At 42.7% G+C, this 14,719-nt stretch overlaps 1 protein-coding gene across 1 annotated transcript in view; it reads left to right on the plus strand.

The window, feature by feature from the left end:
* Nucleotides 1-14,719, plus strand: part of sorbs2b (sorbin and SH3 domain containing 2b) — a 53,913-nt gene that overhangs the window by 24,308 nt on the left and 14,886 nt on the right. Inside the window, exons 4-16 of the mRNA XM_030765574.1 lie at nt 717-812; nt 2,295-2,321; nt 2,545-2,669; nt 3,174-3,707; nt 4,849-5,202; nt 6,440-6,578; nt 7,668-7,822; nt 8,537-8,603; nt 9,305-9,355; nt 9,635-9,878; nt 10,358-10,472; nt 11,537-11,620; nt 13,727-13,783. Coding sequence (XP_030621434.1) covers nt 717-812; nt 2,295-2,321; nt 2,545-2,669; nt 3,174-3,707; nt 4,849-5,202; nt 6,440-6,578; nt 7,668-7,822; nt 8,537-8,603; nt 9,305-9,355; nt 9,635-9,878; nt 10,358-10,472; nt 11,537-11,620; nt 13,727-13,783 — 2,048 coding nt within the window. The remainder of the gene's footprint in view (nt 1-716; nt 813-2,294; nt 2,322-2,544; nt 2,670-3,173; nt 3,708-4,848; nt 5,203-6,439; nt 6,579-7,667; nt 7,823-8,536; nt 8,604-9,304; nt 9,356-9,634; nt 9,879-10,357; nt 10,473-11,536; nt 11,621-13,726; nt 13,784-14,719) is intronic.

Here is a 14,719-nt window from a genome sequence, read left to right on the forward strand (position 1 = left end):
TGTTTGACAAAAGCTTGAGTGTAGGAGGTGTCTGTCCTTCCTGAGAGCTGTCCGTGGCAGCCAGTGACTCAAGAGGAAATTCGTCAGGCTGTTTCTGGCATGGCCCACACCCCAAATTCTGCCTGTCAGGATAAAACTCTCTCTCGCTCTCACTCTCACACACACGCACACATACACACACTCTCTGTGGTGCTTATGAGTGCCTCAGCGTGAAGCTCAGAGACTGACAGCTTCCTTTTATTTCTAGCTATAGAGAAACAAATATGAGTCTGTGAACCACTTGATTTCATACAAGAAGGAATGTGATACAGTTATGTGATATTTTACATATGTGACAAAGACTAAAATTGCTGCTAATGATGTCATTGGAAATGTAAACCCAGGCATCAGCACCAGTGATCTGTATGGCTTGTGGTCTGTCTGGGTCAGTTTCAGTAATTTTTTTTTTTTTTATGTTGCATTGTTTATCTCATTGTGTTTTGTTGAGGAAAGATTCATTTCTTGGCTTTTATATAGAAATATACATGTCTCCTAGATCTTTTGTGTCCTACATACACACACACACACACACACACACCTTTCATGCTCAAATGCTTTGCATGTAAAATTTTTTTTAACCGTTAATCTAATTTTGCCTTGAAGCTGCATTGTGGTGCATGTGCTTTGACTCCTGTGAGCGGCTCTATGTCTGAATGCCAATTGCCAAATTCTCACAGACAGTGGAGGAGCAGTACGCCAATGCAGCACACTCTCACTCACTCTAGCCCCTATGAAGAGAATCCAGAGCTCTCCAAACCTATACGGGCTGACAGGTATACGCCTCTGCCAGCACTTACCAGCTACACTACAGCTCACTCACTTATATGCTCTATTACACACATTCAGCACTGTTCAGTTTACTCTGAAAGAGTCAAATGAAGTCTTACAGAGTCAGTAAACTCTCTGAGAGTTAATTCATAGGCACATTTACTAAGTGGCCTGTATTGTGTATGTGTGTTTAGGGCTCAGTTTAGAATAAACAGACTGAACATGTGCAATTAAGAGCTCATTAACAGTTAAATATATTCAGTAATTCACTCACAATCAATCATGTTATTACAACTAAAGCAAACTAGCCTGGTAAGAGGAATATGTCAGGGTATCTCAGAGTTAAATATTTTACCTCAGACAACATGAATAAACATTTGAGTTTATGTTTTCATTTTTTAACTGCCTTACATCCTTCACTCCATTCCTGTCTTTCATGTGCCTGGAGCGTGCCCTCAGAGCTTCTCTCTCTCTCTCTCTCAATCTCAGTCTCTCTTCCTCTCCTCCTCTTCTCGATTTAACTCCGTCTTGTGTCCAAGCATGTTCTCTCGGGCATGTTGTGGTTTGAGGGAAAGGCCCTCTGGTCTCTTTTGCTTAGAGGGGAAAAGGCAACACACAATAGCTGGATGGTTGCCATAGCTGGGCAGCGCCATGGTAACAATTGTGTACTTAAGTCCTTTTTTCTTTTTTTCCCTAACCCTTCTTCTCAGCCTTGCTTCCTCTGAGGTGACCCACTTTGTTTGACTGGGTTTTATGGACTATGACCTCACACACACATAGTCCTCATTGTTTAATTGTTCCATTGATGGCTTAGGTGCTGTAGGATTGAGTTAAGAGTCCAGACTCAGTGAACAAACAGGTCTTATTCATCGTGCGTTTTTTTTTTTGTTGTTGTTGTTGTCGTTGTTGTTTTTTGGCTGCTGTTCGTACGCTCTTTAATAACTCGAGCTAGAGTTATTAAATTCAGTCGTTAACATCAAAGTACACAGTAGAAACAAACAAGCAACTTGTGACTTTTCTCAAATTAATTCTTCCTTTTTTAAAGGACCGGAATGTGCATGTTTATCGGGACATGACTCCAAAACTGTCACTGGAACGACAAAAAAAAGGAAACCTCCTTCTCTTCTCTTTTCATTGTTCTTTCCATTCACTCTCTTCACATCCACCGTCTTTTCTTTATCCTGTGTGAAGACTGAGGCAGGGAGTCAGAATAAAGCTAGCAGAGATGATAATCGGATGTTTGATGCAGATCAGAATAAGACGTGCGTCTGAATGACAAGCTTATTAACATTGTGAATTATGGGCATGTGCCATCTTATCTGTGACGTAAGCGATGCACATCTTGTCCGCTATGTGCTTGTCAGAGCTTCATGTTTGCTTAAGGCTGTCGTAGACTAATGTGTACATAGGCTGTCCTGTCACAAAAAGGCTATGTATCTCATCATGTTTGGTCTTCAAATCTATCATACATTTTTTTTCTTTCTCAGGTCCTGAATCTCACTCATCAGAATCAGGTAGGCAAGGTTTCGACACGTATTTCATTCCATTAACACGGATTAATAACACAAATTTGGTTGATTAAACTGTAATTTAGAAATTAAAACTCAATTCCTTAAGCATTACGGATTTCCTTAAGCGTTATGGATGCATGGCTTTGACTCTTAATCGGTAAAACAGCTGAAGAAGAGGTTGACTGGTTGTTTGTATACTGATGTGGATCTTTGGGGCGTGGTCTAGATGTCTGGAGAAGCCACGGCACAAACGCTGGGATGAGGAACGGTGACTCTGCTGTTTCCTCTCTGGCAGCGAAAGGCTTCAGAAGCGTCAGGCCGAACCTCCAAGATAAGAAATCTCCAACACCGGTAGGTTCAGCCCTCTCTCTTCAGTGCTCTTGTCTGTTTGTTTTAGCTCCACATTCTTCTCGTCATCATAAGAACCTTTCCTTCCTCAGGACGTAGCCTTTGGAACAGTCCATCCCACCGACTTTTTTTTGATCGTATCTGCGCTGTAGCCGACAGACCTGCTTTCACTCTTTGACATAGATGTGTCCCGTATAACGTCGTGTGTGCTGGGTGACTCCTTAAATAAATGCGCAGTTTTTGCTGCTTATTTCGATCCTGTGCGTACGGCAACTTTTTTTTTTTTTTTTTTTTTATTTCTTTAATTACGCTTTTACACGTTTGTCTTTGGGAGCAGAGCTATTTGAGACTGTTCTGAGAAATGTAGGTACCTTCCTATTTTTTCCCTTCTGACTTCAAGTCTTCACTGATATGATTTTTGATAAAGGCTGACTAGCTGAAGTTACTCTAATATTTATAATATTTATAACTTTCTTCTGTTGCTTGTTTTCTGTGTATATGCCCAAGGCTCCACCTCCAAGAAGAGGGAGTTTTCCATTACATCCTTCTGGCTGTAATCCGCCGGCCCGTAGTCTCCCCCAGTCTCTAACGCAATCCCGTTCTGTCCCCGTGGTCAGCACACATAGCCCTCTCACCAGAGAAACCATGTCTTCGCTCTCGTTCCTGGATGAAGCCTCAGTACAGTCAAAATCCAGAGATGACTCCCTATCTAACTTAAACGGCAGCATTTCCATGATAAATTACCCAGTTCAGGTGGTGGGGGATAGTCCAGCATCCTTGAGTGTAGCTTCAGCAGAGAAACCTAGTGCCCTTGGATCTTCTAGTAATCTTCCCTCTCCCAGCGGCCAAGCTTCCAAGGCTCCAGGGAGACACGTAGCATCCCTGTCTGTGCACATCAGCCCTCGGTCCCGAATCTGGTCCCTCCCTCACCACACACAGGCTCTCTCTCCAAGCCCTACTTCACTGTCAACCAGGAAATCTAACTCCCAGAATACCAAGCCATCCTCCCGCCCTCCACTGCCCCCTACAGGGAAACAGGGGGTATACACTTTTTTTTTTGGTTATGTGATTGGTATCCTATTAATACATCCGCAATGCCATAATAACTCTCACGACCATATCAGACCCTCTGCACTAATCTGTCATATCTAATGCACGTAGGGGCTGACTTTCATGTTCTGAACTCGTGCCTTTAGCTGATTTTATAATAGGCCCACGCTGTTGACGTGATTTAAATTATAATTTTGGCTCAGAGTTAATAACGCGCACGCATGACATATTAATCTCTCTTTTCTAATTATCTGAGACTAAAGATGTTAACAAGGACGGGAAATTGTTTTCGATAAAAATTACAACAAAGAAATTAAAATAACTCGAATTAAAATGAAACGTTGTCGCGTACAGCCCGAGTTATGTTTTTTATTTATTGATTTAGATTTGATTTAAATACGTTAAGGTTGTAAGATTATGAGATAAATGATTTCACACTCATTTTTCATTGCTAAGCGTTCTGCTTTTGTTTTCCCTCGGTATGTTTATAAATACAAAACATCTGTCTTGGCATTTGATTCCTAAACACTGAGGTTATCAGCCTCAGTCTTGTTTGAATTTTGTGAGGTGTAACATTACTCTGTGTCTATAAAGTATGAATTATTTGAATAAAATAAACTTTTCTGACAGCTCGTCTTGCACTGGTCTTAACTGATACAGTTTCACTGATACTTTTGGTGATGTTCTAGAATAAATCATGTTAGCAGTATGTAAATAGTATGTCGGCATTGACTATCTTGAGTGAATATGCACGTTAAAAAATATAGACTTTGACACTTATCCAAAATATCCATGTCTCCCAATCTTTCGGTCAGTGGCTTGTGTGTGACAGTGAAGATGTTCAGTGTTTTTGTTATCAGATCTGCACGAAAAATTATGTAAGCTGATCTAAAATAAAACTCATCTTTTTTAACAGATGTCACCTCTCTAACAATGAGGACTGATGCTGTTTTGTGGTGTTAATTCACTCTCTGAATTTCTGTCTTTTGACTTTCTGTCCTAAAGCAGGTTCACTCACCTTCATTCATGTGTCATCATACATCTAACACACACTCATCCAGAACATTCTCATAGTTTCTACCTCTTTGAAGACCACTGTGACTTATTCGTCACTTCTCTATCCGTCACTCAGCCTGAGGCCCCGCCCACTCAAAGACAGCCTTCGCCCGGATCTCCGCCGGCCGTGCAGACACTCCCTAACAGGATCCATCTCTCTCCTGATTTCGCTTCCCCACACACTACCGATGTACCCCCCAGGGTCCCCTCCCCTGGCTGTCCTTCCCCGTCCCCGGATTCTCGGCTGGCCCCCGGGCACAGCCGCTGTTCATCTAGGACGCAGAGCGAAGCCTCCACAGCCCTGCTGGAGGAGCTGAGAGTCTTTGGCGTTGACACGGAGGCGGAGTCTGAAAGCCCCTCCCCCACCCTCAGTCAGATGAGCGCGCTGACTGAGCTTGCTACGCTAACCGGCGCCGTCGCTACTGCTAATGTAACTATCCTCCAGCTTCTAGCCACTGTCACTCTCTCTCTTCCGAAATACTCCACCTCACTCTCTCCAAAGCGTTCGCTTATTCTCTCCTGAAATATTCCTTTGTTTCAAAGAGCCCTCATTCCTCTCAAGCTTCACTTTGTAAAGACTTTTTTTTTTTTTAAATCCTGCTCTCCTTTCCACAGCGAGTTTGGTCCCTCTCTCTTTCACACTCTCCCTCTCTCTCTGTCTGTCGTTCTAAGTCCACTTTTATTCTTTTAACTGATTGTTCTCCACCTTTCTTTGTATCTCACACTCTCTTTTGTCCTCCCTTATCTCTTTGCAAACCCCGCGGGGCCGAATACACAGACAAAAAGTCAGACTTTGTCCTCTGTGTTTTACGCCCGTTTCCCGACACTCACCCTCTTTTTTTTTCTTCTCTGTATTCATGTTCTCAAAAAAAGGTTTTAATGACATCACTTCCCTTGCTCTTGTGTTGACATTCTTTGAGGTGATCCCATGGCCTTTACGCAGCGTCTACATTAACACTCTCTCTCACCTTACAGTCTTGTGTCAAGTCAAAGAATCCCTCAAAACTGTGCTGATTCTGTGTCATGTGAACTACCATTTGTTCAAGATGAGACCATGGCTTTTCGTAAGACTTCCTACTAACAGCAGTTGCTATGAGACACAAAATCTAACAAAAGCTCCGTTACTGCGATCGGTGTCTGGTCTCTTTGCAGCTCTTTTCTTGAATCGTAACCTGTCTCCCTATCCTTTCCTCAAAAGTGTATTTTCTATGTAGAGCCTTAGCCTGTAAAGCCATATTTAATCACATCACTAAAACTGCATTTTTTTTTTTTTTTCGAGTAATCTCTTAATCTCTCCACAGTGATGTTTACTTCTGTGTCTGACAAGAATGCATATGGCCCGTGTTTCTTGTTATCTTTCTCTGCCAACTAATGACTACTCCACAGAAGATCCTGTTTTTATTGACAGTTTCTGCTGCTTGTCAATAACTCCTGTCACGTTTTTGTCCTGTTTACATCTACTGTATATTTAACACTCTTTTAACAAAAGAGGATAACTCTTTGTAACTCTGTCTAGAAAGACTAATGCAGTCTCAAATACTTAGTTCAGAACATAAACATTTCTGATAAAACGTGTCTTACACTAAATATTTAGGTGACTTACTGTCTGTCTGTTCAGTAAGCTTATGGGCGTGTACCCTTTTGTTCTTTTTTTCGTCCGCACACAGGGACAGATGACGGTAAATGGAAATTTGGGTGTGGCAGGGAGTCCTCATAGTCACCTCCAGAGGTCTTACTCTCCATCTACATACCCTCCCCCTCCCTCACTGGGCACCAGTCTCTCTAACGTACAGTCGGGCAGGAGCAGCGGTGAGTATTAAACGGCAGAACGACTTCACATGCGGTTTTCTGACAACACAAAACGACAAAACTTACACAGACACGCAAAACTCTGCTTGACTGTGGATTCATGTGTTGATTTGAGTGTCAATGCCCAAATTCCAACTCTGTCTGACTCTGTGTGTAGCATGACAGTGTTTTCTTTAAGGTGTTGCTTGACTGAACACAAATACTGATATTTATTTGCTTTTTCAGTTTTATTATTTATTTTAATATTCATTTGTTTTGTTGTTTTTTTTTAAGCCTGTTAGTCTTCTTTTAAACTTTTTTTTTTTTTTTACTACATAAATCCCAGCCCACAGAATGCTTGTTTATTGTTGGCTATATTCTTGCTACTGGCCTCCACTTGAGTTCCCAGAATTCCGCAGTGTAACTGATCGGTCTTCTCAGGGAGACACAGCGTAGCCCAGAGCAGCAGGAACACAGCCGCAGCTGTCAATGTATTGGCCCTTAAACATTCAGAGGACTTACTGACGTGATGTAGCACTAACACAGAGAGTGTGGTCCCTGCCTTTGTGCACGACAGGGTCCTTATATCAGGCACGTGATGCCACCTCATTGATTCTGGGCTCTTTTGAGTCTATGTCCAATGATCTCTCTAATCCCAAGCAGCAAGTGACGGAGATTAAGAGCAAATCTGAGTGATGTAGTGTTTTAGCGGGAACAAGGGGCGGAGTCATTGGGATTAACATGTCTGAGTGTGCATGTGTGCGTGAGGTTCCCTATTGTTACTGAATAAGAGCTTTTGTTGTGGGTCTCTCCCTCTTTCCGGAAGGATCCGGCTCGCGTTACTCGCCAGCCCTGTGAGAAACTCTGACTGGCAGATTTCTTTTTTGTGCTCGTGATTTTTCCGTGGGGATGCTTTGGATTACGGAGAGCGCTTTTCACGAGATTGACTCATTCGCCCGATGCTTGGACTATAATCCACACCTGAGAGGGGAATAGCGGCCGGCTGCGGGCTTCTTTAACTTCGACTGACATGGGTGCGGCGATTGGTCGGAAAGTCAATCTATCAAACTCAAACTCCCCGACCTGATCTTGTCTTTGTCTCCGCAGCCACAGAGACCAGCAGCCCAAGCCTCAACAGCCTGGGTTCAGTTACACCCACCCGAACACCGGAGGAGGAACGGAGAGGGTCTGCGGGCAAAGCCCCACACTACCCTGGCATAGGCCCGGTGGACGAGTCTGGCATCCCCATCGCTATCCGAACGGTGAGCACACGCTTCCGGATTATCGGCTCCATAGGGTTTTTTGTGCTGATATAACCCTTCCATTGTCTGGTTTTATGCCCACTCTGTTCTTATGCCGGAGGCTGGATTAGAGCGAGACTGGGATTTTTATGCAGAGTTGTGCAGCAAGGCTATAATGCTGATAGCTTTTGGAGAGTGGCTGGCATGTGTGACATATGGTGCGTTTAGCCTGTTACAAAAAAAAATGCTGTCTGTGTTTAATCCCCTGAATTGAACTCAAAATATAACCAAATAGAATATCTATAAAGGGACTGAGAGTCGTGGATGTTTCAGAATGTAATATGTACTGCAGTTAGAAAGAGAGAGACTTATTTGGAAGCCAGAATGTTTGCTTTCTTTCTCAAGTCGTATGAAAACAAATGGAGAAAGCTTTTTGCCTGTAAGGGATCTCCTTATTGCTTTAATGTTCACTTTGTCTCAGGCGATCTGATATTGGCTTTCTCTGGAATCGTGGTTTGGATGCTAAATAGCTTACTCCTTCCCAGGGTGGGTTTTATTTAGCCTCCGGAAACAGAGCATGCCCAGGTCAACACTAGTGACAGGTCTGCGGGGAAGAACAGTGGACCTTTTGGTTTTATGTGAATGGATCAGTGTAAGCTGATGTTTAGACTATGTAGCCACAAAAACGAAATGTCTGTTCGGTTGTTTATGTTTGAACTGTGTTTCTAACTTTAGACAGTGGACAGGCCAAAAGACTGGTACAAAACCATGTTCAAGCAGATTCATGTGGTCCCTAAACCAGGTAAGCCCAAAGAAATAGTGTATATATGTAGAGAGAGTATATACGGCGTCTATATATTTATTAATTTATTTGTTTTAGTTGACTTATATATATTATAAACATTTGCTGTATACCAAGTTGGAACCACAGTGTTATTCTGACATACACTCTGATATACATACATACATATGAGTGTGTGTACATGTGTATGTGTATTGAGATCTTCATATAGCGCTACTGAAACATCAGAAAAAAGTCCAGTGATTTGTGTTCCCCTGCACCTGCACAGACCTTTGTTGGCATAAGCAACAATTACAGTGTACTACATGATGAAAGATACCAAAGAGTGCAACTGGTGCATGCAGAGAGAGAGAGGGATATGACCGGAGGAAGGGGTGTCGACGAAAGCTAGCGCTACTCAGCAGGCTGTGGATTAAAAGCACATCATTACCAGAAGCTGACTGTGCAGATTTAGCATAACAACTGTCGGAGCTAAACCAGAGATTAGAGAGGTCAAAGGATCAGAGATGCTGAATAAGAATGACATCTCACCTTGACCTCTGGTTTCATTATGGCCTTTTAATTATTCTACAGCTTAAAGCTTCTTAAACCTCACTAATTAGTTGGTTTGCACAATCGACTTAAAGCTGTTCTTTATTTCACATCATTTGTATGGGTAAGCCAGTGTTGACAGATGTGGTGTGTTCTGTTTTTTTTCACAGAAACTGAATACACGGGCAACCGCAATGCCACCTATCCATATACAAACACTGGTATGATACCTAGTCTTATTGTCAGTATCTGTAATGTGTAAGTGTGTGTAGCGTGTTATAGTGGTCATTTTTATTCATGTAAGCAATTGGCAAAATGGAGGTGCAGTACTTTCGTGTTACTCGGAATATGCTAGGAATGATAAACTTCAAGATAGCTACCATTTGTTTACATGTCACGTTACTCAGAAACAATGCCGTAAAATGTAAATAATAAATTACATTTGTTTCTTAAGTGTGACAGAGACTCTATGGGCATGTCGCCTCCACGTGGTTGGTTTTTGACTTTGTCTTTTCGTACAGAAAAGCAGGGTCCACCAAAGCCAGCCCAGGCTCATCCCGCGCCCCAGACCCACACGTACAGGCCTCTGACTAAAAGCACCTCTGACAACGGCACGTATTCCTTCAGAGAGTCCAGTGCCTCTCCGTCACTGTCCCCTTCACCAGCACCGCCCACCACGCAAGCCCCGCCCAGAACACACGACCGGGACAGCCGCCAGAGCGACCGCAGCGGCACAGTGGACACGTGAGCATCCTCTCCCTCTCTGACTCTCTCTCTCTCTCTCTCTCTCTCTCTCTCTCTCTCTCTCTCTCTCTCTCACTCTCTCTCTCTCTCTCTCTCTCTCCTACATCCTCTCTTATTACTATTGTGGTGTGAAGTGTTAGGTTAACTGAACAAGAAACAGCTCATAATCCAGACTTCCACTTGACTCTTTCACTCCACACTTTGCGAATCTACACAAACGCTTACAGCTTGAACACATTCTGTAAGTTCAAAGACAGAAGGTGTGATGCTTATTCCCAGCAAATGTAGGCATGAAGCAGTTCACACCGATCGTGCAGCTGTGTCTGAGACACTATAGATTTCCGGCCCGCGTCTTAGCCGCAGCTGCAACCACTCTGTTTCAGAAGCCCCTAAGCCAGTGAATTTGTGTGGATTTGAAAAGACAGCAAACAGTTTTTTTCCCCCCCCTGCATCTCGTGATCTTTTGTTTGTGCTGGAAGGAATGAATGGGGCCCTCCCGACAGAAAAGTGGACACTCGGAGATACCGAGCAGAGCCCAGAAGTATCTTTGACTATGAACCTGGGAAGTCGTCCATTCTGGAACAGGAGAGGGCGGTAAGTGGTTTGCTTTGGGTTATGTCTTTACCTCTCCATCACTTTCGTGCCTTTAAAGAAAGAAAGAATGAAAACATGTATGTTTTTGGAGGCATAGCATATTCATATTCATGTACTAAGAAGGGAATGCGTATTCTACACATCCGACTCTGCGATTCAAACTCAACATCTTGTGTTGAGTAGTACTTGCAGTACTTTGAGGTAGGAAGTTATTGATTGCTTAGCGTTGTTATTTTATTTATTTGCTTGTTTGTTTAGTCAAGTCTACTTACAGTAGTATAATTTACAATGTGTGTGCTGAAGCTGTATTGATTCCCTCATCAAGACGCTCTTCCCAAGTCAAAGTACCAGATGGTGTTGAAAAGCAATCGATTAGCCCATCTGTGTGCACTACCAAAGCCAGAGGCAATCAGTCTTGTCAGTGAGACAGCGTCTGATTATTCATTAAAGTGTTGTATTCACAATGAAAGCACAGCCCAGCTTCAGGGACGAGCCGAATTCCACAACGTTCAGAAAGATGTTAAGGAGAGATAACGCTTCTTTCTACACTTAATAACATCTTAACTCTCGGACACAGGTCATAAAGTAAATATTAGTCTCTGATAGAGCCTGAGATGGCTTTAAGTGATGCATAAATTGTGAAGAGTAAGACAGGTTTTGGAGACGCTAGTTTTAGTGTTTTTGGAGACCTGAGCAATGCACACAATGTGCTACTGCCCTCTGCTGTTTAAATAGAGGCAGTGTATTTAGAATGCTATGTTGCATATTCAGTATCATACCATGCTGTGTTAATGTGCCCTGGGAAATAATATGATCACTCCTGTAATCCTCTTGTTGAGAAGATGTGAGATGACTGTCTTAATTTTAACAGTAACTGGTAGCCATTACAGGCATTGTGTTTACCCACAGTCCTCTTTGGTTCTCTCCATCATGTTCCATTCTTTTTTTAAATGTAAACTCTTCTGATTGTCACACTACCATGGTTACCCCTCCTCATGTTCCCTTCTTTTCATTCTTCCCCCTCTCTCTCTCTCTCCCTCTCTCTCTCTGGATTTCTGCTTCAGATGAGTACTTTAAATCCAGATGAGTTAGATTTAGTGAATGAGCCCTGGTATAAGTTCTTTTCAGAGCTGGAGTTCGGACGGCCGGTAAGTGCAGCCGGTAGAGAGTGGTATCTCCCTCCCTCCCTCACTCAGGCCTACTCTGCTCTCAGACTGATCTAAGGTCAGTTTGTAAATTTGTACGGTTATCAGATCTCAGTGAAATTGGTTTTGGAAACTGATCCTAGATCAGCACTGAACAGAAATGCATGGCTATGAGCACTTTGTACAGTAACAGTGTGGCTCACTGAGTATAGTTAGCATGGCACTAGTGTTGATGTGAAGCCGCCTATGGCAACGTTGTATTGTGTGTAGCACACTGCTGTAATTAGATCTGAAATAGCTGGTTGGAAAGGAGAGATAAAAACATGCACACAGTGGATATAGTTAGTGAATGAAGAAGGATGCACACACAGATTTTGGGTCATTCAAACTAACCTCACATTTTACTTCCCTTCTTCCAACATTTTAGTCTCCTGAGTAATAAAACAGTGTGACTGCTTTGTACCTGTGTCCTGCGCACTTAATAATGAACATTTGTATTCTGAGAAAGAGTTTTGTGCCCAACATACGGTGAACAGTCACTGTTGTGTAATAACTTTGGTGAAAAAGCTAATGAGACACACAGGTAACTGTCCTGATAAAGGAAACACTTGAGCAAGACAGGGACATGAAGTAATCTGAAAACAAGAAACTTTAGTTAACAGTTCTTACTACAGTTTATTAAGCAACCAACATCCCATCATGCATAGGGTCATTATGTACGAGAATGTTGGATGGGTCCATTTGCCCATTATTTTGGTTACCATGGTGTGAAGAAGAGAGGTGATTGTTGCTCCACACATGGAAGGAGTTTCAGTGACAAAATCTTCACAATGTAATGATGATTTTTGAGGAACAGCGTCTAAGATGATGTTGCAGTTAAAGTCAAGGGGAAGGACATCATCAGTTAGGGGCAGCTATGGATTACGATACATACTTGAATTTACTGTCTGTGCATTGGCTCAAGATGTAAGTTAAAACCAAGGAACAACTCACAGTCCAATGGCTATAAATATCTACAATATGGACAGAGAGTGCTGTTAAGCTCTGGTAAGTAAACTGTCACTATGGCTAAAATACACATTTGTAAATGGGGAGCAATGGAGAAAGAGTCGTGTGGTTAGATCGGTCAGCCATCATCCTTGAAGTAGATGAATGGTCATGTGGCGTACTCCAAATGAAAACCACCTGACTGCTTTTCTTCCGTGCTGTGGGGTTCTGGTGGCTCTGTTGTGGTCCAGTTGCTTTCATGTGTGTTTATGTCTCATACATGTCTGTGATGTAAAGTTCATTTACCAAGGCATGGTCCAGGCTCACTCAACACTGTAGAGGGAAATGTAAACACAGCCATTCTGAATGACCACCCTCATCCTGTGGTGAAGCATATCTGTCCTGATGGAAGTGGTCTTTTCCTGAATGACATTGTTGCCATCCACAGGGCATAGGGGGTCATCGAATGGTTTGATGACTGTGAAAACTTCATAAACCATTGACATCTCAGAAACCAGATCTTGACCTGACCGAGCTCTCTTTAAAGATGCTGGGGCCTGAGATTGCATTCTCTACCACCATCCACAAAACAACAAATGATGTAATATCATGTGGTTGAACAGTGTTGTATCCCTTCAGGAGAGTTTCAGATTCTTGTAGAAAGTGCATTTAACCTGAATTGCTCACCCAATACCTTATTAAACCACTTCGTGTTGGTGTTTCCTTTATCTTAGCAGTTACCTGTAGCTATTTAAATGTACAATTGATGTACCATAGATGGTTTATTGCAGTTATGTCTGCACGATCCACGTAGTTTCGTTCCATATACTGTTTTCATGCCCTTCATTTTGTAAAAAGTGGTACCACTGTTTGTTTTGAAGAGTTTGGGTGATGTGTACAGTGGTTGGCTGAGCTAGTCTACTAATGTGTGTGTACGTACATGTGTTTGTGGTCTGGTTTGCTGGTGTGTTTTTTTTAGCATGCCGTGTGCTAAGTTCTGAGAACTTGACCTCTCTTGGTACTTCTGTCCGCTTCTGTTACTCATGGAACTTTTTCCTCCCTTCTCTTTGCCATGACGCCATCTGAACTCTTCCTCCTGTTTCCCACATCCTCTGACACAAGCCTCCTAAAAAACGGCTGGAACTTTATCCAGAAAGCTCACCCAGAATCCGTACTGAGGTAATGAGTGAGTGAGGTAGTAAGGTCATTAGTGAGTGAGGTATTGAGTTAGTGGGGTAGTGATGTAATGACTGAGTGAGGTAGTGAGGTACTGAATGAGTGAAGTCGTGAGTGAGTGAGGCAGTGAAGGAGTGAGTGATTGAGGTAGTAAGGTCATTAGTGAGTGAGGTATTGAGTCAGTGGGGTAGTGATGTAATGACTGAGGGAGGTAATGAGGTACTGAATGAGTGAAGTCGTGAGTGAGTGAGGCAGTGAAGGAGTGAGTGATTTAGGTACTAAGGTCATTAGTGAGTGAGGTATTGAGTTAGTGGGGTAGTGATGTAATGACTGAGTGAGGTAGTGAGGTACTGAGGGTGTGAGATAATGAGGTAATGAGTGAGGCGGAGAGCTATTGAGGGAATGAGTGATTGAGATTGTGAGTGAGTAAGGGACTGTGGTAATGAGTGACTGAGATAATGGCTGAGTGTAGGAGGCAGGTGATAAGGTAGTGAGGTAATGACTGATTCAGGTAGTGAGTTTAGTAGGTTCATGAGTGAGCAGGCTAATGATTGAGTGAAGTAGCGAGATAATGAATGAATGAGGTAATTTGTGAGGGAATTGATTTTAGGATAATGACAGTAGTTCTAAGTCTTTAGACCCTCTTTAAAGGTTTCTATCACTCTTTTCCTCCCAAGATGTCATCCTGCTGTCATACATTTATCACAACTTCTCATTTGTCCCGCATATTACATTACTGACAAACAAATGATGTACATTTCCACAACATAGTCATTATTTTCCCTCATTCACTACTTTGCTTTTCTGAAGTAACCGGCACGCATACACATACACAAAACTCACGCCTTTGGCTTTGTCTTATGGATTTGGTTGTTCAGTTGCTGTCTCTGTTGCTGTGAGACAAAACTATGTACATCAGACAGTCTCTGTGTCCTTTCA

The sequence above is a fragment of the Chanos chanos genome, chromosome 2 (assembly GCF_902362185.1).
Source record: "Chanos chanos chromosome 2, fChaCha1.1, whole genome shotgun sequence".
Lineage (NCBI taxonomy): Eukaryota > Metazoa > Chordata > Actinopteri > Gonorynchiformes > Chanidae > Chanos > Chanos chanos.